This window comes from Manacus candei, unplaced genomic scaffold, assembly GCF_025592945.1.
Source record: "Manacus candei isolate 608988 ecotype Guabito, Panama unplaced genomic scaffold, ASM2559294v1 h1tg000023l, whole genome shotgun sequence".
Classification (NCBI taxonomy): Eukaryota; Metazoa; Chordata; class Aves; order Passeriformes; family Pipridae; genus Manacus; species Manacus candei.
In genome coordinates this window covers 3,998,035-4,024,792 of record NW_026138071.1, presented here as the reverse complement: position 1 = coordinate 4,024,792, position 26,758 = coordinate 3,998,035, and the positions used below count along the sequence as shown (strand labels likewise).

At 41.2% G+C, this 26,758-nt stretch overlaps 1 protein-coding gene across 1 annotated transcript; it reads left to right on the top strand.

Annotated features, from left to right (window-relative positions):
• Window positions 1-2,154: 2,154 nt before the first annotated feature.
• RALB (RAS like proto-oncogene B) lies at window positions 2,155-26,758 on the top strand. Its single transcript, XM_051787041.1, has 5 exons — window positions 2,155-2,320; window positions 17,952-18,108; window positions 19,265-19,473; window positions 22,255-22,432; window positions 24,082-26,758. The coding sequence occupies exons 2-5, from the start codon at window positions 17,995-17,997 to the stop codon at window positions 24,199-24,201; spliced, it is 621 nt and encodes a 206-aa protein (XP_051643001.1). The 5' UTR covers window positions 2,155-2,320; window positions 17,952-17,994; the 3' UTR covers window positions 24,202-26,758.

Below are 26,758 nucleotides of genomic sequence, written 5' to 3'. Positions count from 1 at the left end.
TATTAAAACCATTTATGTTTAATCCTAGAAATACCAAGATTTGGCTAATTTAAGTGTTAGCTATAAAACAGCATTCCTTCACATTTGGCAATATTTCTTTCTCTGCTTATTCCTTCTCTGAATGGATGGCATCAAATAGCAAAGAGCTCTCAGTCTGCCAGTTTCTAATGCAGGATGAATATTGATGTGGTTCTTAGTGTGATACAATCTATAAGTCAGAGGGAAAAATTGCTGCAATCAGGACCTTTCATAATTCATTAATTTCATAATTTCACTTTTCCACCTAAGGGGTTAACTAAAATCTGGTGGTTTGCAGTTGTTTGAGTTAGGAGGAGAGACTGATGATGATGCAAGGATGATGTAAACCCTGTTAACTTACAAACAATGTAGAAAATGTGGTTTCCTTCAAGACAGGAGAAATTCAGAAGATACGTCCTTTTTATGCAGTCCTGAACTCCTCAGTTATTTCTCAGAGCCACACACCTACTTTTTTTTTTCTGTCTCCGTAACTTCTTTTTTCCAGTTCCTGGCAATTCCTGGCATTTTTTGCCAACCCTGAAATTATAGATTACAGTAAATGTCTTTCCAATTCCTCCTCCACCTTATTTTCCTTTGGCAATAGGCCGCTGTTTCACCTATCACTTTTATAAAGTTGGACTTTTTCTTTTTTTGCATTTATTTTAAGTGACAGACTTTTTTTATGCTCTCCAACTTGAAAATGCAATTTTACCCAGCCACCGGTGGATAGAGGTTGAATGTAATTAATTCTTTCCCTTTCTTTTCTGTAGGAGGCTACAAAGAGGTCCAGTGTGAAAGCAGGAGTTAACGCTGTTACTTAACGCATTACTTCTGTCCCAGAGGAGCTGACCCCCCCAGACATCAGTGGTAATCATCATTGCCTAAGATGGGTGTTATCATGCAAAGCATGTTTTTTAGAAGGAATAATTTTACCCAACATGTTCATTCTTAAATTCACTGTGTGGAATTCAAATACGTCAACATTTATATCTAGAAAAATTAACGGAATTAAAGCAACATGGAAGGTATATTTTACTTTGTAACTTGCCAGACAGCGGTGCCTGGCCATGTGATTAGCAGCACTAGGATCGGCCAGAGAGATTTTGGATTTGGGAACTGATAAAGATTTGTAAAATAATCACAGTAAATACAGCAATAGTCATTATTTTCTTTACCTGAGCAGTGAAAACTGCTCTGTGCTGCACACATGTGACAGTATTGCAGCACAATGATTTAATAAAGCACTTAGCACTCCCAACCCTTATGAGGCAAATCAGGGACACTTCCATTCCTTTCCCTTCCGACTTCAGATTTAATTTCTGCATCCCTTGGTAGAATTTGCACGACAATGTGTGGTGCATTTAAGACAGAGCCCTTCCTAATTTCTTTTCTTCCCCCTGTACTCGGCACTGATGGGGCCACACCTCAAATCCTGTGTCCAGTTCTTGGCCCCTCAGTTCTGGAAGGACATTGAGGTGCTGGACCATGTCCAGAGAAGGGAACAGAGCTGGTGAAGGGTCCGGAGCACAAGTCTTATGAGGAGTGACTGAAGGAGCTGGGGTTATTTATCCTGGAGAGGCTTATCACCCTCTACAATCACCTGAAAATAAGGCTGTAGGTGGGGATCAATCTCTTTTCCCAGGCAACCAGCGACAGGACGAGAGCTGCGCCATGAAAGGTTTAGGTTCAACATTAGCAGGAATTTCTTCACAGAAAGGGCTGATTAGACATTGGAATGGGCTGCCCAGGGAGGTAGTGGAGTCTCTGTCCCTGGTGGTGTTTAAGGAACGGGTGGACGTGGTGCTTGGTGACATGGTCTGTGTTTGGTCACAGGTTGGACTTGATGATCTCAGAGGTCTTTTCCAAAATGACTGATTCTGTGATTTTGTGTTTCCTTTGGGTCAAACAGAGCCAAACAGGGCTCAGGGAGAACAGACAAAGGTAGCAATGGAGTAGGGAGACCCTTCCCACTGCTCTCGGCTGCTCCTTAGGCAAGACAGGCCCCTGACAACCTCCACGGGGCTCAGCCCCGCCCCCTCCCCGCGCCCTCCCCCGGCCCCGCCCCTCCGCGCTACCCGGAGCCGATTGGTCCGGGCAGTGTCACGTGACGGCGGGGCGGGCGGGCGCGCGCTCGCGGAGAGCCGGGCCCGGAGGGAGCGGCGCCGGCGAGGGCGGAAGTGCGCGGCGAGGGCGCGCGGGCGGCTGCGGTGCCCCCTCAATGAGAGCCGGGGGGCGGCGGCAGCACCGGGCACAGCCGGGCCGAGGGGCACAGCCGGGCCGCGAGCCGCGCCGGAGCCCCCAGGTGAGAGCGAGGGGCAACCCCAGGATCCCCCCGTACCAACCCCGGGATTGTGGGAGGGGGCTCGGCTGTCCCGGCCCCGCGCCCCCGGTGAGGGGAGGCGGGAGCCGCCAGGTTCTGGCGCTGCCCGGGGATGGGCTGAGCGCTCTTGTGTCCGCGCTCTGCGGAGGGCGAGGGGAGGTGTCACCGGGGGTGCGGGGCAGCCTCTCCTTGCGGGGGGCGAGGGGAGCCCGCGGGTTTTGCCCCGGGACGCGGCCCCTCAGCCGCGGGGGAGCCCCAGGGTGCGGGCCGGGGAAGCGGCGGTGACCGCCGGGCCTGCGCGGGGCCGCAGTGGGAGGCGGGAGGCCCCGCTCCTGCGGCTCCCGGTGCCGCCGGGCTGAGGTGGAGCCGGGGGACGGCGGTGACTCGTATCTACAAGTGGGACTGGGGGAGGGAGAGGGCGAGGAGGAGCCGGCCTTGAGCCCCCGCTCCTCGGGCGGGTTCCTCCCGTGCAGGCTGCCCTGCCTTCCCTGGGCTGCCCGAGGATAAGTGATAACGTTTTGTCTGTGCGAGATAAACAGAGGGGATTTGGGTGCTGTCGGTCTCAGCCGAACCAGAAGTTCCTGAAGGATCTTGTTTTATCTGGGCAGGTCCTCTCTGTGTCGGTCTTTATCCTCCTTGCAGCCTTACGGGTGTAGATCTTGTAGGAAGGGAAGGGTGGTGCCTGGGTGTGACCTTACCTGGAGAAGGGCAGGGACGGAGGTGAGACAAAGCAGCCCAGTCATGCTTCCTGAACAGCTGGGGGAGGCCTAACCAGGTCGTTCTACTGGAGCCCTGTTGAATCGATTCTGATCTGAGAACAGGAGACTTAGTCTTGACTACCCCTGGGTATTTTCATAGTGGAAGGGAACAAGGAGACTATACCTGCACTAGGATCAGCCTTGCATTTTTCAAAGCTGTAGCCTGCAGTCTAGGTAGCTTTTTTTTTTTTTTTTTAAACTATCCAAACGTTACTTCTGTAGTTCTGAGATTCTGGTTTCTCTTGTGAGGGACAAAGAAGTGCCTGTCTATTCAAGGACATCCTCAGAGGTGTGATTTTCAGGAAAAGCTGTCTTTTTTTAGATGCCTTAAACACCTTCCTCCCAACTGACGTTAAAGTGACAGTAGGAACTAACAACTGGGAACTAGACTTGTGGTTCTTGGAAGTGATTTGCTTGAAGGCTGAAAATAATTTTATTACAGAGAGTTGATCCTTGTGGGTCCCTTCCAACTCAGAATATTCAGTGATTCTGCAATTTAATAGCAACAGCTCAATTTTACTTGACAATAGCACCTTTACACTTATTCACATATAGCAGACTTTTTAGAATAATTTTACCTACTGCTTCAATCACTTCTGTACACTGAACTTAGGTTTTTGCTTACTATGAGATTATATCAACTTACCATGGTGACACTTTTTGCATTTATTTCTTGTATTAAATACTCCATTTAAGAAATAGAAAAGTCTTCAGAGTGCTCCTGTAAATCAGTTTCCTATATTAGACTTTTAGTAGTAAATTGTTTTACACCTCTTTTGGAGTAGGCCTACTTGATTCTGTTTTGCATGCCTGGAGAAAAGTGAAGCTGACCTATTTTCACTGGTATTATGTATATGCTGCAGAGGAATTTCTAGTTTGAAGATTTAGCTGGAATGCTTTGCAAAAACTCTTTAACTGAAAGCTTAATTTGACCAGACAATATCCTTTCTTGGCCCTCCTTTAAAACTCTCAAACTTGTCTCTAATTGTCAGTGCAGTGGTACTGGAAATCTGGGTAGAAGAGCAGTTGAGACATTTTGATGAAATCAAGTCAGTGATGACGGGACCCTGCCTAGACAACTTGGATGTGTACACTGAAATCTTGGATGGTTTACAGTTCCTGTGATCTAATGCCTCTTTCAGGCTCTAAGTTTTTTCAGCAGCAGCTTAATTGATTGAGCCCTACTGTTATTTGACCAAATGCTGGATAAAATGGCTTGCTTCTCTGGGAAGTGTTGGTGTCCAAACTTCATAAGGAACAAAACTGTCCTGTGAACAGAGCAGAAGTGGCCATGTGGTACAGCAGAACAAGCCCTAGGATCATGATTTGGGAATCTGGTTCGTAGTTTGTTCTTGTCCTGTTGCTTTGTAAACTCTGTTCCCTTTCCATGCAGCGGATAATTGCACTTTATAATTTCTTATTGACTAAATTCAAACTCCATGTGACTGATTAAGTGAATTGCTTTCTATTACACAATGAATTCATGTGAATTAATAGCCTCTCTTAGCAGGGGTACTGAAGGAGCCTGTTTCTCATGGCAGCTGTGCAGGCAGTGGGCACTCATGGGAATGCAAGTGCATAGTGGTATCAAGACAAACAGTGCCTAAGGTCAGCAGGTGTCTTGTGCCTGTAGCAAAGAGCTTGGGATGGGAGTAGTGGTCTCTGGGGTTTGAGTGAAAGGCAGTGGCTGGGGAGGCCACTGAAGAATATAAACGTAGGTGCTTGCTGCTTTTCATTCCCTGTGTGCCTGACTTCAAGTAACTTTTGCCTGATTGACTTACTGGTGCTGATCCTAATTATCAACCAGGTTAGATAGCAGCTGTATTCTCAAACTCATTCTGTTTTGACTTGGAAGTGCTATCCTGCTGATAAAAACCTGCAGTTCTTTAGATTTTTTTTCTCTCTTCACCTCTCTTCCACCCCCATGTCTCTGCTAACAGTTCTCACCACTGTCAAGCAGTGTGATAAGGTTCCATTGCTTGTTACCTGCTATTGTGTGAAGCAGCAAAGTCAGCAAACAATCTTGTCTGTTTTGTTCTCCTAGTGGTACTAATCAATTTTGTGGCATTTGTTCTATGATACAGTTGCTGCCTGTCCCTTGACGAGGCTAAAGAACAGATATTTTAAATGTCCTTGTTGATATCTGCTAAAGAGCAGTCATTTTATTGGTAGCTCTTTTAGCCCAATAAACAAGACTAAGCAACTTTCCTCAATGTCTGCCCCAGAAATATCAAGTTGTCTTGTCACTTAAGCAAGATGAGTGTGTATAACTCATGCTTTATCTCTTCATGTTCTTCCAAATACTGCTTTAATAGTAATATTAGAGGATCTGTTTTGTCTCTTGTGCTTGAGATGTGCAAATGTGTTTTTCAAGACCTGTCAAGATGAAAGTCATGAAGTCATGTAATGTGAGAATGTTATTTAGACTGATGTGTAAGTAGCTACTTGGATCTTTATGGTGACAAAGTGCTTGCGTAGAACAGTCACTTTGAACTGTTTTCTCTGGGACCCTGAGCCCATAGCCCTCCTTGCTGAAGTGGTTGACGAAGGAATAATGGTTGATTACAGGACCATGAGTCTTAAGGGAAGTGCAGTCCTGACTAGGAATCTGTGCAGGATCACAAGTCAAAAACTGAAAGAATTTGTTCTAGGATTATAAGCATTTGTTAAAGTCTTAATCCTGTCAGCTGTTACTTTGTGAATTAGTGTTGCTGTCAGTTGAAGTGATTAATGTGAAATATTTCAGGTCACTAATAATGCAATGAAACTGGAGTTTTTAATATGTTCTTCTTAAATTTGGAATGTGTCAAAACTAATCCGAAGTCAAAGCATAGAACTAGAAAGCTGAGAGCATGCTGAGTTAAGCAGGTGCTGTGACATCCCTGGTTTCTAGCTCTTTCTGTATACATCTTTACCTGTAGTGAAAAAGATTATTCTTCAGAAGAATACTGAAGACCCAGACTTAAGCCCCCATTTTGGGCATGGTAGATGGACATGTTAAAGAATGTCCAACTTAGATTTAATATTGGTGGTTTTGGTTTTTTTTTTTTTTTTTTGCAAGGTAGTGGTTTGAATCACAGGTTTAACAAAGAAAACAATCCCACTTTACAGGCTGTTATAGAGTACTGCATTAAAGGATTGTACTCAAAACATGGTGAAGCACTTTAAAAGACTATTTGTAGGAGCTACCTGAACTCTGGACTCCATGTTGCAGAACACCAAAGTGGATTTTTTTTTAAAGTAGATGTTTTATAAGGTTAGTGCTCAGGAGGGCTCTGCCTTGGGCACCACTCTAAAGCAGACATTTAGCAAGTGAAGTTGTTTTAGATCAAGTTGCTTGCGAATTGCCTCAGCCTTCCAGAAAAGAGGTGGTTTTGCTAACTAGGGAAGCTGATCCCTGCTTAGAATGAGCCAGTCCTAAAGTACATAGTGATCTGTGATACAGCCTTTCCACTAAACTGCTGCTGTGGTAAGAAACTCCTCTCCATGATGGTGCTTTTCTGCTATTTAGTGTTCATGGTTTACTGTGAGATTTCATTTTGGGTAGGTAAGGAATTCTCATTACTTTACTCACCAAGAAGTCTCACTGAATGACTTTTATGGCAGCTTTCTGCTTTTATCTACCATGTCATAAAATAGACTAGCCAAGCAATTTAAGGAAATGGTCTTTCAAAAGTCAGGAATGTGTGCTTGAAACTGGTGCTGTTTTTCTTTCTACTTGATCATGTTTCAAAGCACAATCTAGGAATCAATTTCATATTTTAAACAATTCTGCAAACATTAGGAATTTTAAGTTTGTCTTATAATGCAAACTAAATTCAAAGTAGGCTTTATGGGTTGAATCTGTTCTGAAGTTATAATGGAAGGAAACTAATTAAAATTACTAGACAAGTTGACTGGTGGTGATACTGTACATCTTTATCTTCATTTAGCTTGTAAAACAGGGATCAAGCAGTGCTCTTGTCCAACTCCTTTCCTTAATATTCACAACTGTCTTCTAATAGTAGCTATCATATAGTATAATTGTATAACAGGGGTCATAGCAGAGTAATGACCCCTGTTATACTCTTGTAAATAAGTATTAGTTAAGGTTTCTAATTATGTGTTAGTCATCATGGACTGGCTGTAAGTCTTATAGCTCTGCTGGACTGCTTGTGCAAGTTGGCAAATAGGCCTTCCACTTCCAAAGACTCCTCAGAGATAAGATTTGTAGCAATGCATTGCTGGGACACAGACTTGACTTATGGAGTTGCTGAAGCTGGAAGACACTTCTGGAGACAATCTAGTCTAGTCCTCCTGGTGACTGTGCTACTCATGACCCATAAAGTGGCTCATTATCATCTGTAGGTAGAGCTTTGTGCACTCCAGCTTTTCTCAGGGGAAGGGCAACTCTCCTGCCTTGCCTTGTTGGCTGATCTGTCCTAGAGAGCCTGTAGCCATCCACAGCAGCACTCCAACTGTGAGAGCTAGCTCATCTCTGTGATCCCAGGGAGGTTATAACCCCAGCATCTCCCACCTGATCCCTGTGCTGCATGCATTAGTGTACAGAAGCACCCTGTTGTGCTGATTTCCTAGCAGGGGCACGAGAGCTTATGTGATGAGCTGGCTGTGTATCAGAATAGTAGGGTTTTTTTTCTGGTAATGTGTACTGTGGAGAGAGGAAATGTCTCCAAGAGCACACAAGGATAAATGCATATCTTATATTCTGCATTGGTTCTGTATTTTCATGTGACCTGTCACTTGTTAGGTCATAAAGGCAAGTGTCCTGAAATAAGTGTGTTCTAATTCTCTGTGTTGAAATGGTTCTTAGTTAACACTCTGCCACCCAAAACTTGTTCAGAGTTATGAACAAGCATGTTATATTGTGCCACTCTTCATTCTATAGCACTCTGGAGGCTCTGGTTGGAGATCATGTTTGGCTGTAAATATTTTTATAGTGGTAGGCAAAGACTTTGTGAGGAAGACCAAGGATAACACTTCTCCCGTAAGGGAAGCTCTCCACAGCTTTTTAGTTTTATTAACTTTGAATAGCTGTACTGAAATAGGATGTGACCTCTGCACTGGCGTAATAATACAGTTCCCATTTGAAGATAGAAATACTGCTTTTGGTTTTGTTATAAAGTACATGACTGCAGTAGTCTGGAAAACTACATGTCTGTTTGTTATTGGAAACATCTGTTCTCGGTCCAGTACAAAGGTATCTTCTTGTATATGCAGAATCCTTTTTGTATGGTATTCACTCTGCCTGATTGGGTAAACTAAAGTGAAGAAACCTGTTTAAAGGTGACAACACAACAGCTGAATTATGGATAACTAATAATTATCTCAGGTACTAAATGACACTGTTGTTGCTTTGTGTGCTGGAAATGCATTGACTGAAAGATGGGAGAAAGGTTGGCACTTGTGTTAAGTCACCTGATTGAGGGAGCTGAGTGTATATATCACGGTATATATCTGTGAACCCCTCAGTTAAGTGCTTAAAATAGTGGAAGTACTTTCAGAGGCTACAGGAAGATGATTCCCCAGTGCCCCTGGGGAGGTAGGACTCTGTAGTTAAGAGTAAACACAGGGTAGAGGGTTACTACTTGCCTATCTGCATCAAATGTGAGCTCAACAGTGGCTTACATTTTCCAAATAGAGATATGAACATGATACATTACGTGACTTGAGTTTAGGAGCAAGGTATGTAATTGTATGGGCAGACACAGTTGCTTCTACTGGTATTACTTATACCAAACTAAATGGTGTCTAGACTTGTGATTTATCCCAAGCATCTGGTTCACTAGGAAAACTGAAGGCAAGCGTGATCTAGTGAGATACATCCTCTGGGGGAGCAAATGGTAGCAGACTGTGGCCTGTCTGCAGTGTTTGGTGCTATATTCCCAAGACCTGACTGGATCTGCCAGACCCATGGTTGGGGAGGAAATTTGACTGGGTAACATTCATGACAGCTCCTGCAACTCTGTAGCATTCTTCTGGCTGAATTGGCCTTTTTGGAATTTGCTAAATCAATGTTAGTGGCAACTTCTTTGTGGGTTATATAGTTGCAGGTTTTTCACTGAAGTAACTGAAACCACATTGTAACCTGGTACTGAAGTAAGATTTTCATCTAGGTTATTTTGAACTCTGATGTGCCACCTAAGACACTGATTGTAAAATGAGATATTTGATTTGTCTGTTGTATTTGTTGTGCTCCTGGAGATCCAGTTAAAAGTCGGTATTAGTTTAGCGTCTGAAGCATCTCTTAATGTATGCTGTGTATCAAAGGTGAACGTGCTTCTGCATGGATGAACTTTCAGAGGAAGCACAGTTGAAGTACACTTTGCAGTTCAGTGGGAGTGTGGCTGTTGAAGTCTGTTGTCTAAGTGTCACTTTTCTGGTATGAGCCTAGTTGACTAGTGTGAACAATGGTGTCATAATTCACCCTAAGTATTTAGGCAACTAGTCTGTTACCACCACAGTGACAAACTCTTAGCATAGTAATACTGGTTAATGGTATTAACTCAGTCTTTGTGCTTGTCGAAGATTTCTGTCAGGTTTCCTAGCAAGTTCTTGCTGGGATTAGAGCAATGTGATAGATCCTTTTCTTCAATAGTCTGTCTGCAATATGTCTCCTGGGTGTTAATATTAGACTTGGAGGCTTCCTGAAAGCACTTGGAGAGGTCTGACTAGATATCTCCCTACAGAAGAATTGGTTTTAGCTGTAATGGCATTACTGTCATATGACTTCCACTTCAGGTAACACTATCTTGCTGAAATAAAGAGTATATTCTGCTTGGTGCTACATACAATCTGCTAGTTGCTCTGTGCTGAATAATATGGAAAATGGGATGGTGATTTCCTTTATTTTTGCCCCATAAAACTGTGTGTAACTGATGATTCTGTGTGCTGTCTGTGCAACAGTGAGGCAATTCTAATAACTTTGTGTTGCCTACGTGCAAGGATAATGTCTTGATACAATTGATACCTGGCATTTAAGAGCATTAGCTTTTATCATGACATTGCAACCTTATTTACTTATATGTGATTTTTATTTTTTTTTGGTGGGGGGAGTGCTCCAGTGCCTTAAAAGCACAGTTTAAGGCAAGTCGTTTTTCTTCATCACTTAGCTACTGATCAGAAACAATTTACTTTCACTCTAAGGGAATTCTAAAAATAAAAAAAAAAAAACAAAAAACCAACAACAACTAAAAAAACCCAAATGAAACAAACTCAGATATTTAAGTTCCTTAGGAACAGGGATATGTATGCACTTGCTTATATTTCACTTCAGCTAAGATCTGAGTTCAGTTTTAAAGGGTTACCTTAAAGTCTTGTTCTTGTGATGCTCAGACTAACTAGACTGAATCTTTCCTGTGACTAAATCTTTGAAGGTTGTAACCTTGCTACAGACTTGGACAGGATTTAATTCCAGCTTTCCTTAGACATCAAGATTATTCTTAGCAAGGTTATTGGCTTGAGGTTACTGCTAATGTGTAAAGTTTTGTCTATTTGTAATGAGTGATCTGGAATGGTCCTGTACTGAATGATGCAAGAGGGCATATATTTAAGAATTTTATCTAGTAAGTAGATGTAAGTAAAATACTGTCAGATTTGCTTTCCAAGCTGTAATGATCCATCTCTGAAAACTCGGAATTCTGAGTTGGACGATGCTTGACAAGGATCAAGGGGGAGGTGGGAGATGTGCTGAGTATATACAGGTATTTCGTACTTAAAATAGATCACTGACCAGATCTGAAGACAGCCTTGAAAGGTGAGGTTGTCCAAGTCCAGCTATAACCTGTTGCAAAGGAGAGCGTGCTAGACTTTTGTAGGTTACTAGGATAATGATCACTTTAAGTAGCAATGTACCTGGGAATCTCCTGTTCTTCATGTTCTACATAGCTGTAGGTGTCAAAAAAATAACTTTGTATAGTAAGTCCACTCTTCTAAAGATCGCTTGATCTTATTAAGCAAATTAAATCTAAGTGGAGAGCTGAAGATGGCTTTGCATGCAGATGTGTAGAATAGTGAAAAGTAAGATATGGTGTGGAGGCCAGGATCACTAGTAGGTATTCCTAATCTGAGTTGTCTGGCATCCAGTGGCTTGGTGTCTGCTGTTGATAGTGTTGGGATATTTTAGTGTGATTTCTGGGTCCTCTTCGTGCATGCAGAGAGGACTTCCAATCACAACTATATTAGAAATACTGCTTTATACTGCCTATGATGTGTTCCAGATGACCAAGTCTTTGGGACTCTCCTTCACTACAAGTTCATCTCACAGTCTGCAGTCTTTCTTATTATGGAAACTAAAACTCCAGTCTGGTTAATTTGTTGAAATATAATTCTGAATTAAAATGGTTCCTCAATCTGTGCTTATCCTTTTCCCAGTCTTGTAGGGGATGGAGAATAATCTTGATCTGGCTTCAGGTTCTGGTTTAACCTTAAACTGCTGTAACATAGTGAACTTACTAGTCTTGCTTCTTGTGTCTGTTAACTAGCAGTGTAGTAGTTGCTCCTAGAGTGTAGCTGTGACAGCCAGTGTCTTTAAATGTACACAGAATTCTGGGAGGTTTAGGTGGGATTAGTAACTAATAATAATTGTTTGAAACTAGTGTAATCTAACTTTCAGCTACATTGTGAATTGTAACTTTCAGTGTATAAAGTAAATGTATTATTCTATGGTTTTTTTCCTGTGTATGGCTGTTGCCACTTTGAACAAGGATCTAACCCATATAAAGCATATGTGTACAGAGTAAAGTAGTTCCTTGCCTTAAATTCTTACTTTTTCTCCTGATATTATAAAGTATTATGTTTCAAAATCCATTTTGAGCTTCCTGCCCAGTGCCCTTAGCTTTGCAACTGCAAGTCTACTTGTAGATCTTAGGTAGAGAAAATGCCTAGTTACCAAAAGCAAATGTCAGGCTTGGGTTTCACTCCAGTGCTCAGCCTGGACGCTGTAGTAGGTGATGGCTGCACCAGCACCCTTTTTAAGGAGTGTAATGAGAACAGGATCAGGGAACTGCCCCGTTTCTGCAGCAATATAAGTAACCTTTTGGCTGCTGTAGTTCCATCTTCTTTGGCCTCAGCTGTAGAAACTGTTTTTCTTCCTTCACATCACCACTGAGGCAACGTGGCCTTGCAGATATGACTGGCAGGCCCAGTCAGCTGTGCTCTCCTGCAGGAGGAGATGGGCCTGAACAGCCAGGGGCAAGGGAGAGAGAACTGAGGGAGAGGGGATGGTGAGAGCAGCATTGGGTGATATAAATGGGGACCGTGAAACTGCTGTCCCAATGTGCTCTGCAAGACATCTCAAGCTGAATGAATTCCTTCATCTAATTAAACATGGCCCAGAAAAATCTAAAACCTCAACTGAGAAGATAGAAGCACCCAGCAGTAAGTGGGGAAGGATACAAGGATATCCCAAGCAGGAATTTCTACCAAGCACATGATGGTCTTTGTTTCGCTTGAAAACTAGTAACTGAATATATGCCAAGAGATAAGATACTAGCACAGCAAAAGAGAACAGAGTAGCATTTTTAATTTTTCAGCCTGCATATCCTAAAATTTTCAGTTGCATTAAATATGCCACTTAATCTCAAATTTTTTTTAGTTGAATTACAAGTTGGAGCATTTACAGTCCATTGAAAACTGATGAAATTTCAGTACTCCAGTATTTTCTGGATAACCTCAGAACAACTGAGGAGCTCTCACAGTTCATAGCTCAGTGAGATTGTTAATTAGTTTTGTGATTCAGGGAATTTCTGTGACTGCATTCTTTTGGGCATATCACAGAACCATACACTTCAAAGTCTCTAATTCGTATTCTGATAAGTGAGGATCACTAAAATACTGTTGCAAAACCTTGTTCTTTCTGTGCTTGCTTTTGATGACATCATATTTAAGCCTTTATAATAGGTTGAATACCCAGATTTTCCTTTAAAAGTAGGTATCTGAAGGGTTTAACAAAGCTTCTCTGTCAAGCTATTGGGCTAAGGGTTTCTAGAATCCTGGTTTAAAATCCAAAGAATGGCTGCTTTCAGTGGCAGGATAGCAATGAAAAGAAATGTCCAAAGATATCAGCTGCACAGCAAGAGAACAAGGGCTGATCTCAGCAATTTTGAGATTAGAGCTTTATTTCAGTTTTAAATCTCAAGCTGAATGGAAGAACTGGAAGCAATTCCAATTAAAGCCTTTGGAGCGGTCTAGAATTTTTTTTTATTTATTTAGTAACAGAATATTTATTTGAAAACACATAGCCTTAGTGAAGCTTCTCATGTTTTTTTCCTATGTATTTGCATGGGCTGTTGCAGAATGGGCTCCTTTCTTGTGAAGTGACAAGTGCTTTTTCCTTTAAGTGATGTATAACTGTGGAGTCTTAATGCACGTGAAGCAAAAAGGGATGTAAAAGCGTGGTCTGTTTTGAAATCTGTGGAGTTATTCAGTTATAGCCTTTGAGTCTTGGTGTCAGGTAAACCAGTCCTGTTTGTAAACTGTGTTCTGAGCAGTTTAACTGTTTATGTTGAGGAGAGGGTGGAGAAAAAGCAGTTTGAAAGGAGTTTATTAAAATGTTTATAAACAATTGCCTTGAAGTGCTCAGTTTTGAGGGACCAGCCAAGAATGACACAACATTGTGCAGGGGGCCTTAGTTAACCTGGAGAAGTCATGATCTAAACAGATAAGACAAGGGAAGGCTGAAATAATTGCTGAGCTTAGGGTTAGGTATCTTACATTGGAGATGGCATGATTTGATTAGTCCTGTGGCCAAGAACAGACCTTCAGAAGTCTAAATCAAAACAGCTGATTAGTAACTCCTGTGGTTTGATTTGTAGATCCTGGTCTGCTTCATGTGGGCAGCCTCTGGCTGGTGTAATCTTCCTTTCTTGGTCTGAAGAGCATCTTTCACTAGCATCACAAAGCTCCTATTGTGCATAGGGCTTTGTGTTACCTATTATAAAATAAATGTAGAGTTATCAAGTCAATGGCTTAATCCTTATCTTCTAAAACAGATGAAGCAGGTAATTACTTCTGATTTCTTAAAGATGAAAGACTGCCTGAAAAAGTTTATTCTCTGACATGGTGTCTGTCTAGCACTTTATTTCAAAACAGGATGAACCGTAACCAGAAGAAACCGCCCACCCTCTGCTCCCTTCCCTTCCCCTCCTCCAAAAAAACCCAACCTTTCAGAAGGTCAGGGCCTTTTTTTTGTTGATTTTTTTAGAGCTTATGACAGTTAGCTTACGAAGTTCAACATGGTGTCATTAAACTTGAGGGTAAAATGACAGATGGAAATTAAATAGATTGACTTACTGCCATAGACTGGATTGTTTGGCTTCCTGTCAGAGGAGGGTAAATCTTGCTGGAAATAAACGGTACTCAAACAACAACTAAAAAGCAATGTGGGAGAGGAGGGATACTTACCACAGCATTAGGTGTCTTGTTTGGACACTTATTCAGAGTGAGCTCTTCAACAGGTGTATTAAGACTCTTTGCTTCAAATTTACATTGCCTTAAACTGAAGGTAATTGAGTGATGTTTTAAAGCAGCTGAAACCGTCACAGATTCTTCTAGACACTGCTGCATTTTTGGTGGTTGGATTTCCCAAGACTTGCTTTTCTGTGAACAGATGAGTTATTGTCAGTGTCTTGATTGCCTCAAGGATATTTAATCTGCAGAATAGGAAGAAAATTCATCCTTCCTTAGTCAGAGATGGCTGAGGAAAGAGCTTCCACTTGTGTTAACAGATTATTTTTTTTTAACCTCAAGGAACTGTTAGATGTGAGCTTTGAACCATGGTGTGTAAACTGTTTCTTGGGCTGCAGAGGTGGAAATACAAGTAAACAAACAGTTGGCTCTGATGCCTTCTCTTGTTCTGTTAGATTATTCCTATTAAAATCTCACCGTGCCCCTTTCTGAACCAGTGATGTGCTTTCAGCCTGTTGTTCTGCAAGCACTGGTACTTCTGCACTGACACTGCCTGTATCAATCCTGTGTCACACTGCTCCAGCCTTGCCTTGTCCTCTGTACTGCCTGGGTGCGCTGGGGCTGGAGGGGGCCACGCTCCCTCTGCTGCCACCAAAGAAGAGACGCTTTGTGTGAAGCTTCTGGGACCTCACTGAGTGTGTACAACATCGGGACTGTGCTGTGAGTGTACTCCTGCATTCAGAGGGTTCATGCAGTCCTGATGCTCTGAAAAATTCAAGTGGCACTTGTAACAGCTCTGCAGGGAAGATCAAGTACCTTGGTCATTAAGAGCTTTAGATGCAATTGAACTGTAAATTTATATTCTACTGGATGGGTTTTGTTTAATAGTATACTTTGATTACAAGCCAAGTAATATTGTAAGACAGACCTTGCAGTTGCTACTGGCCAGTTGAGGCAGGGTGGCGAAGGAAGCATTTAAATATTCTCTTCGCTTACCTCTATGATGATCTTGTACTGAATCAAGTTTGTCAGTATTTTACCTAAAAGGCAGCTATTCTTTTATTATGACCAGATAAAGATGTGGTATTACACTGAAAAGTAGCTAAGGGTCCCTTGGCTTCTCCAGAAAGCAGCTTATCTACTACTGTCAGGACAGACTACTCTTGAACTAGGACGAAACAGAATTCTCTACAATTTACCAAGAGCAAGCTGTGTTATTTTGGGAACACAGAAAGTCCCCAAACTATCTCATTGTGTGGTCAATCTGTAGCTTTTATGCCCTGAGTGTGTATGTGCAAGCAAGCTGAATTCTAGTTTACCATGTGGACCATAGGCAAAGCAAGCCTTTCAGCAACAGCTTCTGAAGTTCAGATGCTGCCTGTTGTGTTTTCTCCCAGTTTTTCCACATTCCCCTGGCAGGGAGCTCTGTTCTTTTCCTCTCTGGTGACTAAGAATTAAAAACCAATCTTGCAATCTTCTTCTGATTTAGAATGTCTGTACAAAGGCTGAATTCACTGTCCCCAACAAATTTGTTTTTGCACGGTACAGGGAAAACCTGTGGAGAAGTAGGAGTTGTTACATCCCCTTTCTGTACTAAGGAGTGTCCTGGATGAGGGAGCTGATGTATAACAAAATAGAGAAGATTACCAGGGGAAAATATCTGTCTTCACTTACCAATGTTTATTGTTGAATGAACCTTTAAAGATGATTCATTTGCATTACTGTACTGAATGTATGTAGCAAAGAGGTGTGAGTATAAAGCTCTGCATGGAAAAATACTGCTGCTCAGATGTTTGAAAATGCTGTCCTGAGGGCAATTCTTGATTGTTGGCATGTTTGTTCTTGTATGCAGTAGTCAGTGAGAACTTAGTTTGATTTGTTGCTTTTCAGAACATCAAGTCATGACAAGGGGGGAATAAATCATTGTCATCAGTGTACCCCAGGGGAAGTTGTCCAGGCTAGCCATGCAATTGTCAGGGGCACATGAACTTGGTTGCTTGAAGCAAACTGCTTGAAGGGGAAAGTTTGGACTGAACAGCATCCAAAGGCCCCTTTCCAGGCTAAATAGTCGTGTTTGTAGCTGATAATTCCTTAGTCTCTGGTTAATTTTGTTTAGGGTAGCTGGTTGCCATGAAGTTTTTTCCAATGAAGTGATCAATAACTTCTACTGTAGGCCTTGTATTGCCATACAGTAGAACTTGATGGTGTTGGTGTGGCAGTTCCAGTGTCTTTCTGGAGTAGATGTGTCCAGGCAAAATTGAGACTCCTGGTAGGCCCATTGCTTCTGTGCTTCTGGATTAAAGTGTGCTGCTGTAAATCAAGGCTGATATAGCCACTTGTTACAGCAGTGCTTTCTGAACAGTCTGCTGGTCTCCTTGCAACACTCCACCAGGATATGAACAGCTGGAGTCCTTTGTTGTGTTCTGAGGACAGAAGGACCACTACCCCTTATATCTTATAAGCATTTCCATTATACCATGGTATGTCTGAAATACACATATTGGGGTTTTTTTCTGTGTGGAAATCCTGACTAGTGTCACATCTTTTTGTATCGGTTACTTCTGCTTTTGTCCTCAGTGTGCTGTCCCTAGAGATGCTGCTCTGTGCTAATCAGTGTGGCAGCTACTGCTTGAACTTCTGATACAACTACTGTGTCCAGCTACTCTTAAAAAAACAAACAAAAAAAGCAGTATTATTTTTAAGAAGTCTCCAGCACTTAATTACTAGGCTTGCATAACTCACAAACAAAGGCTCGTTAGCTAGGGCTTGTTTATAGCAGCTTACTCCTTCATGGCTTTGCAATATCAGGAGAGGAATAGGAACTGAGACTTTCTTGCAGTAAAGCAGGATTTTTTTTTTTTCCTCAAAACAAATTAGATTTGCAGCATCAAAAGGCAGGAAGAGTGTAAAATAAATGCTAATGCCATGTCATAAGACTTTCTGCAACTTGTTGCTGCCAATTTACTGTGTATCTGTGCTTTTTTCTGAGCCTACGTAGGAAAGAGATCAAAAGCCAGATTTCTACCTATAAGCAGATCTAAGGTATAGCTGTGTCAACATTAAAGAAATATTTTGGAAAGGTGTAAAGCCTTAAAACAAGAACAATAAAAACCACTTAATTTCATGTTGTTTGTGAAAGTAGGGTTTTCCTTGGAAACTGCTCTAGACAGTAGTCTCATAGGATGGACTTACGAATAGGAATGGCTTGTTAGAAACTTTTGACACTTTAATTAATAGTACCGTTGTCACAAATAGAAGGTTTTTGTTCTACTACCTTGTCCTACTCATACTTTAGACCTGTTTTGCTTGCTAGTGCATTGAAGTGGCCCATTCTTCAAACTTGCTGGGCAGGGTTTTAATCTGGTCTTTCAGCACTGGTGAGACACTTTACCAGCATGTTACCATGATGTCACCAATGTCACGGATGGTGACTGTGTTTCTTCTGTCTGCAGATCTAGTTGGTTGCCTGGCACTTGATCTGTGGCAAGCAGGACAATGGCTGCCAGCAAGAGCAAGAACCAGAGTTCCTTGGCCCTGCATAAAGTAATCATGGTTGGCAGTGGAGGTGTGGGCAAATCTGCACTCACACTTCAGTTTATGTATGATGAGGTAAGTAACTTTGGTTCAGCTTCAATAAAGCACAAATTCATACAGTTTACTAATTTTTTTTTTTTGTGGGAAAGGGGAACTAAATGTAATTAGCGAAAGACTTGATGACCTGACTGGCAGGAGCAGAAGGTAGGAATGTAGGAAGTGTGCCCTCTGGGAAAATCTTTGGCTAAAGGTGACAAAATTTTTGCTTATTAATGAAGGAGCAGTCTACAGAAGCCATGCATAATGTGCAGGTTCTTGTCTACATGTGCAGAAGCTGTTACCAGTTGGAGTTGAACTTTAATTTTGTTGCTGTTACTTTTAGATCAGTTAAGGCTGAAATCAGAAGTAAACATAGCTCACTCTGAGCCAAGTGATGAAGTAGGCATGTTCATAGCATGAATTCTATCATACTGGTATACAGAAAGCTAGATTAGACAGTCCAGACTAGTATGTGAAGTAATACATGATCCTGTAATCCAAAAGTTAGCATTTATCTATAGGTGTTCACATATAGTATAGCCATGTGAGTATCTGAACAGGTGATGTAGTCATTAATGAAGGCCAGCCAGCTTAACTGGGCTCATGGTACAGCCTCTTACACTCTGAGGCTGAGAGAAAGGAGGTGGAGAGGCAAAGAGCCTATGTTGGATGTGTGCTGTTAGCACAGAACTACAAGCTGAACTGGCAGTGGCTTTGTGAGAGCAATCAATTGAGTGGACCAAAGTAAGTGCCTCCTGCAACTATGGAGCAGGTTTTCATGTTCAGCAGCTGGATGCTCTCATCTACACCTGTTAAAGCTTCAGATACCTGTACCTCAAGTACATTCAGATGCATTTTCTTGAAGTGTGAGATCTAGATAATGCCAGCAGGTTGCTGGTAGCTTATACTGCATCTCTGTTCTTAAATTTTACCAAAGTTGCTGAACAGTATTTTGTGTAGCAAGTTTCTCTTGACTTGGCAAACAGGCTCTCTGATGTATTAAGTGCTTAAATAATTTGCTTTTTATAGTAAAACTAAAAAAAGAAAAAAGTGGTGGAACTTAGTATCTGGCTGAATTATGAGAAGGTTTTGGGGAATTTAAGTGTCACTGAAGTGAAAGAAGGGATATGGACAAATATGGAGACTGTTTGACAGTAATTCTAAACACTAATCCTTTTCTTGTCACCCTCAGTTTGTAGAAGACTATGAACCTACCAAGGCTGACAGCTACAGAAAGAAAGTAGTTCTGGATGGTGAAGAAGTTCAGATAGACATTCTGGACACAGCAGGACAGGAGGATTATGCAGCTATTAGAGATAACTATTTCCGCAGCGGGGAAGGGTTTCTTCTAGTCTTTTCAATAACAGAGCATGAATCCTTCACAGCAACAGCAGAGTTTCGGTAAGTAGTTTCTCTCCCAGGCAGGGGAAAATATCTGGTTCCTGTGTTGCTCTGACAACTCTGCTTAAAAGCTACAGCTCTTTATCCTTTGTTACCGTTTGGTCAATAAAAATGACACCTGACCGTTTGACTCTCAGTAACTGGTAACCTAAACCACAGTATTCAGCCTCTGGCTCTAGTTGTCTTCATGCCTACAGCTTATGAGTACATTATGCCAGCAGCAACTTCAGGCAAGTAACAGATTCTTGGACTCCTAAAACAGGCATATTCAAGCCAATTTTCAGTCTTCATGGATGTGAAGTTTAATTATCTTAGAGCAGTACTTCTGGAATTAAGTCTGTCTTTTGGCCAGATTTCAGACACTGTATTGCTTACTGTTAGAAGCAGGTGCTCTAAGGAAAGGAAGGATTAGCCTCCACTCTCAGGTATGGATTGGTGCCAAACAAGGGTTTGCAGCCAAGATGTGCTATTGTAGGCAGACGTATTCCTAGAAAGACGCACGGTAGTAGTAGGCATTTCCATTTTTGTTCTTGGGATTAGCAGTTCTAATGTAAAAATTGACACCAGATTGAGCACAGAAACTACTTGTGTAGTGTGGGGTAAAAAAAAAGGTTTTAAATCATTGTTCTGGTTTAGAATTCATGTAGCCAGGTTCTTCAGGGCAAGTGTTCTAACTATTATTTGATAATACCTGTTGCCTCACTGTAGAAGATAATCTGGAGATTACCTAGGACAGCTGTATAACTTGCAGGAAAACTTCCCAAAACACAGGGAAAGTGTTAAGAGTTCCTTAGTTCGCCAGAAAAAAAGCGCTCTGTCTGTCTGCCTTATGTTCCCTTTGCTTCAGTGCTACAAGGTTAACAGATACTAACTAGTAATGCAAGTGCTGGAACTAAAGTAGATACCTAAATCTAGGTTTTTCATAAAGTGATGGCAATCTCCCCTTGTACTCCAGGACTTTGGTCCAGGTTCTTAACATATTATACTGTTCTAACAGCACTGGAAGACCACAAAATCTTTTAAGAGGTATAAAAATAGTGTTCCTTCATCACATAATACTTTTGTGACTTTGCTCAGCTTCAGAAAGCTGACAGTCATGGGGCACACAGAGCAAACTGAGCAGAACTGCTTTGCCTAACTGGTGCACTGAAAGAAGCCAAGAGTTGAACTGTTGTAGGACTGCAAAACTGAATACTAGGACTCTTCCTAGCATAAGATGGAGGAAAAGGTCAGATAACACTAAAAAGAAGAGAAAGAAAATGAGACACTTGGAAGCACCCAGCTTGGGTTTTGGCTTGTGTGCCTAAGTGAAATATAAGGTTAAACCCAAGATTTAGGGCTTAGGATAAAAAAGAGTAGGAGTGTTTATCTTGGCAGTTTGGTTTTTTTGTCAGACTTCTGTAACTAGATTAACTGTATTTTAGTTCAAAATTCCAGCACAACAGAACAATGAAAAGCAATGCTAGTCCTAAAGATAAGCAAGAAAGACTTAAAAGCTTTGAGATGCAAATCTCGTACTTTTCAAGGTTCGGAAGTAACTAAATAGTGAAATTAGTTAAATAGAATACTTAGCTAGGCTGACATGCAAGAACCAGCTCCTTGGCCCAGGAAGGAGTGGGGAATGGGTAGTATGAGTCACCAGCATCACAGGCCAAACTGCAGATTGCTGTTATTGATCCTTTAACTTCCACAATTCTGAAACTATGAAATTGAATACTGAACAAGCTATGGTCTTGTTTTTAAACTTCAGCTCTCCTGCTGATGCAATGCATTCAGTGCTTCCCTTCAGTGCCTCTGTAATCTGAAAATTTGTGAAGGTGCAGTTTAATGCAATAGCAGATTGTCTGCTGCAGCATTAATGCTCTTTTAGAGTCTCATGTACTCTCCATACATTGTTATTTTGTGGATGGAAAATGCAGGCATCGGAAGCAGTATGGTAACTCAGCAGGATTGGAGGGTGTACCACCATGCTCATGCCTAGTTTGGCTCTTGTTCATAACAAAATGAAGCCATCTAAAAATAGCTGCAGACTGGTAGAGTTTCCCAGTGTCCTAGATGGACAGCAGCACGTGTCAGTCTGGTCTCAACCTATGTTTTACTCCAGTAATAGCACAGACTTAGACTGGTATGCAACATCACTCCATCTCCTTTCCTGGATGCTGATAGGTCCTCTTAGCATGACAGAGGATAGCAAGATTAATGCTGATGGTTCAAATATCTTCTTAGAGTCTTTGAATTAGGAAGGTTTGCTAATACTTTTTTTCAGCACTACATAGTAACACTGTGTAGGGTTTAGGTACCATTTTAGGAATGATCTCTGCCAGCTACTTAGGCTGTTCCCAACCGATTGCCTTGGCAAAGACTTTATGTTGCCAAGACCTATACTGAGATGTGATCCAGACTGTGAATTGAATATGGTGACTGGATGCCAAGGTGGAACTTGGCAAACATGGCACTTATATACTCTTTTCCTTGTTCAAATATGAACTCCTGTTGCCAGTAGCTCTTCTGCCTCACTGTTCTTCTTTATTAGAGTCTGATTACTCACTAACTAAATGGTAAAACTGCCTTCCTGGAAGTGTTAGGCTTTCAGCAGTGTAAAGCCCATAGCATTAGTATGTTAACTTTGGAATAATTTTAAGGTGTGTGTCCAACTGTTGAGAAATGCTGTGTTGTAGACACTAGTAATGTGCAGACCGCTTGAGCCACTCCTGGTAAGTGTGGGAGTTTTGTTGCTACTACTGACACAGATATTTTTATTTTGAATACCTGATGCATTAGGGAACAGATCCTGCGTGTGAAGGCTGAAGAGGATAAAATTCCTTTACTGGTAGTGGGAAACAAATCTGACTTGGAGGAGCGCAGACAAGTGCCTGTAGAAGAGGCCAGAAGTAAGGCAGAGGAATGGGGGGTGCAGTACGTAGAAACCTCTGCCAAAACTAGAGCGAATGTAGATAAGGTAAGACAAATGACATCTGCTCAATTAGATCATTGCTGCTGGTTTAATATCTGATTCTTGCTGGGACAAGAGCAAATCCACAGTTTGACTTCTGAAAGTCTAGTTTATAAAAAAAAAAAAATCAATGAATTTACTGGAATGTGTGCACTTAACCAAATACCTAGCTTAGAGGAACTTGAGATCTGGAACAAGTTAATGCTATTGTCTTGTTTTAGCTGTTTGTACCTGAACCAATAGCTTTTCAATAATACAGGGGGTAAACAGTTCTGAGGATTCCCTGAAGTATGGTTATTTTGTTTATAGGCTGTGTCCCATTTATAACACCAATAAATAACAAGCTATGGACACTTAGAAATTGTCCCCACTTCCCTGTTAAGCTGCGTATAGTGTGGTCAATCTTAAAGACTTTATTCTTGTTTTCTGCCAAGACTACTTCAAATTGTGAGAACTCTTCTTGCTGTGTCCCTGTCCTGTTTTGACTTGTCCATGCTGATATAGGATTAATATTTTCCCATTATTCTGTGGCTGGTTTCTTGCATAAACAGTGGTGGTGGGCTATTCCAGAGGACAGATGATTTACAGCTATAGAGTATTTGTCCAGTATAGGGGAAAAAATAAGTTTCAGTCATCCCCTTGATTTTGTATGTAGTGAGGGCTTCTTGAAGAAAAGGTTGCCTTTTTACTTAACCCATCCACAGAAGATAATCTGAAATTACTGTTGTGCACCCGGAGGACTCCAAAGGTGTCTTGCTAATATGCATTTGTTTAAAAATTACAAATTTTAAGCAGTTTTCTCTTTGGATAAAAATCTTACAGCTAGCTGTACTCTTAAGTTCTCCTAAACAGCTTCCTGTTCTTCTAGTCTATATTAGTTCACTAATGGAAATGCTGTTGGTGCATAAGTTACCAATAGGAACTCCTTCTCTCATTAAAACTATGTATATGAAACTCTTGAATTGAGACCTTTTGGTTATAAAGGGCACGGCAAAATTTCAGTTTGGTAAAGAACCATTTTGACTTGCAGAATGTTACTAGAAAGTCACAGTCAGTTGCATAAATTGAGTGATGTAGTAAAACATAAATACTTAGCTCACAGGCAAAAGCAAGTCTATCTCATATTACTAGCAAATGGCAAGCCTGTTTTGTACTTAAACTCTCTGTTCAGTTGGGATTAACAGCAATGGAGCTGTGTGTCTGCAGTGTACTAGCAGGGTGATCTGGACTTGCTGTAACAGGTCTTCTACCTAGCTCGTGTGACATACTGGTTATCCTCTATATGAGCAGTTTTGTGTATAGTAAGACAATTTATTGGTCTTTGTGAGGATTGTGACAGAATAAAAAAAACTTGAGGGTTTTGAAAGAGAAACTAATCTATTTCTGATCAGTAGTATGGTGGTGTTTCCAAGTATCAAAGACTTGAAAGTTGAATTTTCTTGATAGCCCGGTAAGATTGTGCAACTTTTTTGCCCCTACTTGACATACTACATAATTCTGATGTTGAGTTTGTCACTGGGATCTGTGTCTAGACTCATTTCAGCTGTACTGGGTACAGTGTAGTGCTGGATCTTTATTTGCTGCTGAATACAGTAGTTTTTATCTGCTTTCTGGTGGCTGATCTTGTTTAATCTTTCTTTATTTTTCCTTTCTAGGTATTCTTTGATTTAATGAGAGAAATAAGAGCAAAGAAAATGTCAGAAAACAAAGACAAGAACGGCAAGAAAAGTGGCAAGAACAAGAAAAGCTTTAAAGAAAGATGTTGCTTACTGTGATGCTTGGGAACTGTAAATATCTATCTACAGGTGGCATGGATAATACACCACTAAGGATATAGGGCTGGTTCATGAAAGGAAGTCTGTATTGACTCCCTTATCTTTTGCTTTGCATATCACACCTTCAAAATGTGAAAACAGAACTTTGAAACCATTTCTGGTATCCAACAAAACCTTTGCCTACTTAAACTGAAATGGTCTCCTTCTTCCCAGTGTCTTTCAAAACTAGAAACAGTTTCAGAACTACAGTCCTGCTTGGTTACACAATGTACTTTTGTATTAACTTCCTTCTAATGTTTCTCTGACTGTGTTTCTCTTGAACCTCTACTGGCCTTAACAAGCACAGCTGTTCAGGTTCAAACACTCTTTCCCGCTGTTGCTGCCCTCCTTGATGGTGCAAACTGCAGAAAGGCTAGATGTGACACCTGGTAAAGGGTTTGAGTCTCCATCTTCTGTTGTCACTGGTATTTCTTACACTGAAATCTGCTGACTTCCTCCCCACACTCCATGTAAGAAATAGCAACTGACAGTTGACAGTCAACTCAAAATAAACTTTCTCCTGTGTTCTGTTTAGTCAATACAGCGTTCATGAATCAAGCCTATGGACTCAATTCAGACTTATTTAGGCAATGCAAAAATTGATATTTAAATACTGGCTATATGCACTCCCTGCTGGTCTGTCTTCTCATCCTTAAATTAGTGGTATGGGGTGAGAAAATGACTATAAGCCTTTCTTCAAAAGGAATAATGTCACCATCTCCTTGAAATGCTGTCCTTGGTTTCTTTCATGTATTGTGTCTAGAGTCAATTATGCTCTACATCTCTTATCCTTCCCCTCCCTGGTACTGGAATAGTGGAAATCAGTGTTGATTTATTCAGTTTTGTTTATATTGGAACACTTGTGATGATAATTTTGGAAAGTGAGAACATCTACATCTGTCTCTTGTCTTGCTGAAGATAACAATGTTGAGTAAGGATGGGTCCCATCACACAATCATGTCTTGGAATAGGTGAGGCATACATGCTACCTCTCAATGATTAGCTGGCTAGTGAGTTGTATGGTGTCAAAAAGCAAATGAAGTTAAACAGCTGCCACATCTATTACTCACTGTTAATTTTATGTGTAGTGTTTCTGATGCACAGCAACCTAGCACGTGGTGAGTTTTGCTGTCAGTTATGCAATGGTGGTCACATATTGTTCATCAAAAACAGTCTAGAAATGGAAAAGTCAGTACTTAGTAGGTCCTGTTGTCAGCTGACTGAGCTGAGCTTTCTGATGCAGTTTAAATTAAGTGCAGTTGCCAAAAAAACACTTCTGTCACCGTGTAAAAGTAAGTCTTCTGATTGCGGTGTCTCTCACTGAATTGTGGCTGTCTTCTGCTTTGAAGGAGTAGAGACTTTAAGTAGAGACTGTATCTTGCTTGTAACTGGATTCTCAAAACACAGTTGCTTGGTGAAAGTAATCTAAGTTGTTCAATGAAGCATGCTGCAGCACTAAATTAACAAATGGTGTTTCTTCCTGAAATGAAGGAGTAGTGAATACTGTTCAGTACTTAATGTTGTAATTTGAGGTTGAAAAATATTTTTTAACATGTACTAGATTGCTTTTGTGCATTCCATCTCTGAACTTTGAAAAAAGTAAGATGTGGTAGGTATCAGAACCTCTGTTGGCCTGAGGTTTCACAGGGACTTATCACAAACTCATTGTCTTCCATAGCTAGTTGAACTTGTCAGGCTACTCATTGGATTGGGGAAACTGTACTAAATAAAAGGTGCTGTAATCTTCATTCTCGTCAAATTAAATTCCTTCTCTGTTACTGTTATCTTCTATGGGCAGAAAGAATGGTTAACCAATTCTGGAAATGCTTCTCTTTGAGCAGTGTAATTAATTGCCAACTTGACAATACTGTTCTGAAGCAAAAGCTGGAAACCTGCTGGGTTGCAGAACTTGTGCTTGAGCTGTATCACTGGTGTCTAAAGCCGAAGCACCTCATAGGAAACTGGGAGCTGTAACACTTTAACAAAGTTTCCTCTTGAACTTCCATGGACAGAAGTCCATTTTGAGTGCATGTTGTGCATACAGCAAATGAATGTCTTCTTCTGGAGGAAGGCAACTCACTTAGGTTTGGTTTTAGTTGAGACTTAAAGGTTAAGTCCTTCATTAACCCAAAGGATAAACAACAGTTGAGTTAATATTACAAGTTTATCTGGGTCAAGCCCCTCTGAGGCGGATTGGAAAACGTGTCTTAACAAAATTGAATAAACTGTCTTTGCTGTATGAATAATGAACTCAGCAAAGCTCACAATGAGCAGCTCAGCTGTATTGGCTCAAGAGACTTGCATGCCTTGACCTTTGATCTCTTTAGTCTTAAAGTACCTGAAAGTATTTGATAGGACAGATGAATTTCTTCTCAGAACAGCAAGTCTCCCACTGGTGTTCTTAAAGTCCATGTGCTGTTCTCACTCAGGTTATTTTTCTTTTTTTTTTGTTCCAACTGATAAAGCTACACCTCTGAGATGGACTTGGGAGAAGGTGCTTGCTGCTTCATGGCTTGGT

What these genes read in the sequence shown, in the direction of transcription:
- RALB (XM_051787041.1), top strand. Translation starts at nt 17,995, where the DNA reads ATGGCTGCCAGCAAGAGCAAGAACCAGAGTTCCTTGGCCCTGCATAAA. An exon ending in TTCAGTTTATGTATGATGAG is followed by an intron (nt 18,109 to 19,264) that starts GTAAGTAACTTT and finishes TGTCACCCTCAG; the next exon opens with TTTGTAGAAGACTATGAACC. An exon ending in ACAGCAACAGCAGAGTTTCG is followed by an intron (nt 19,474 to 22,254) that starts GTAAGTAGTTTC and finishes CTGATGCATTAG; the next exon opens with GGAACAGATCCTGCGTGTGA.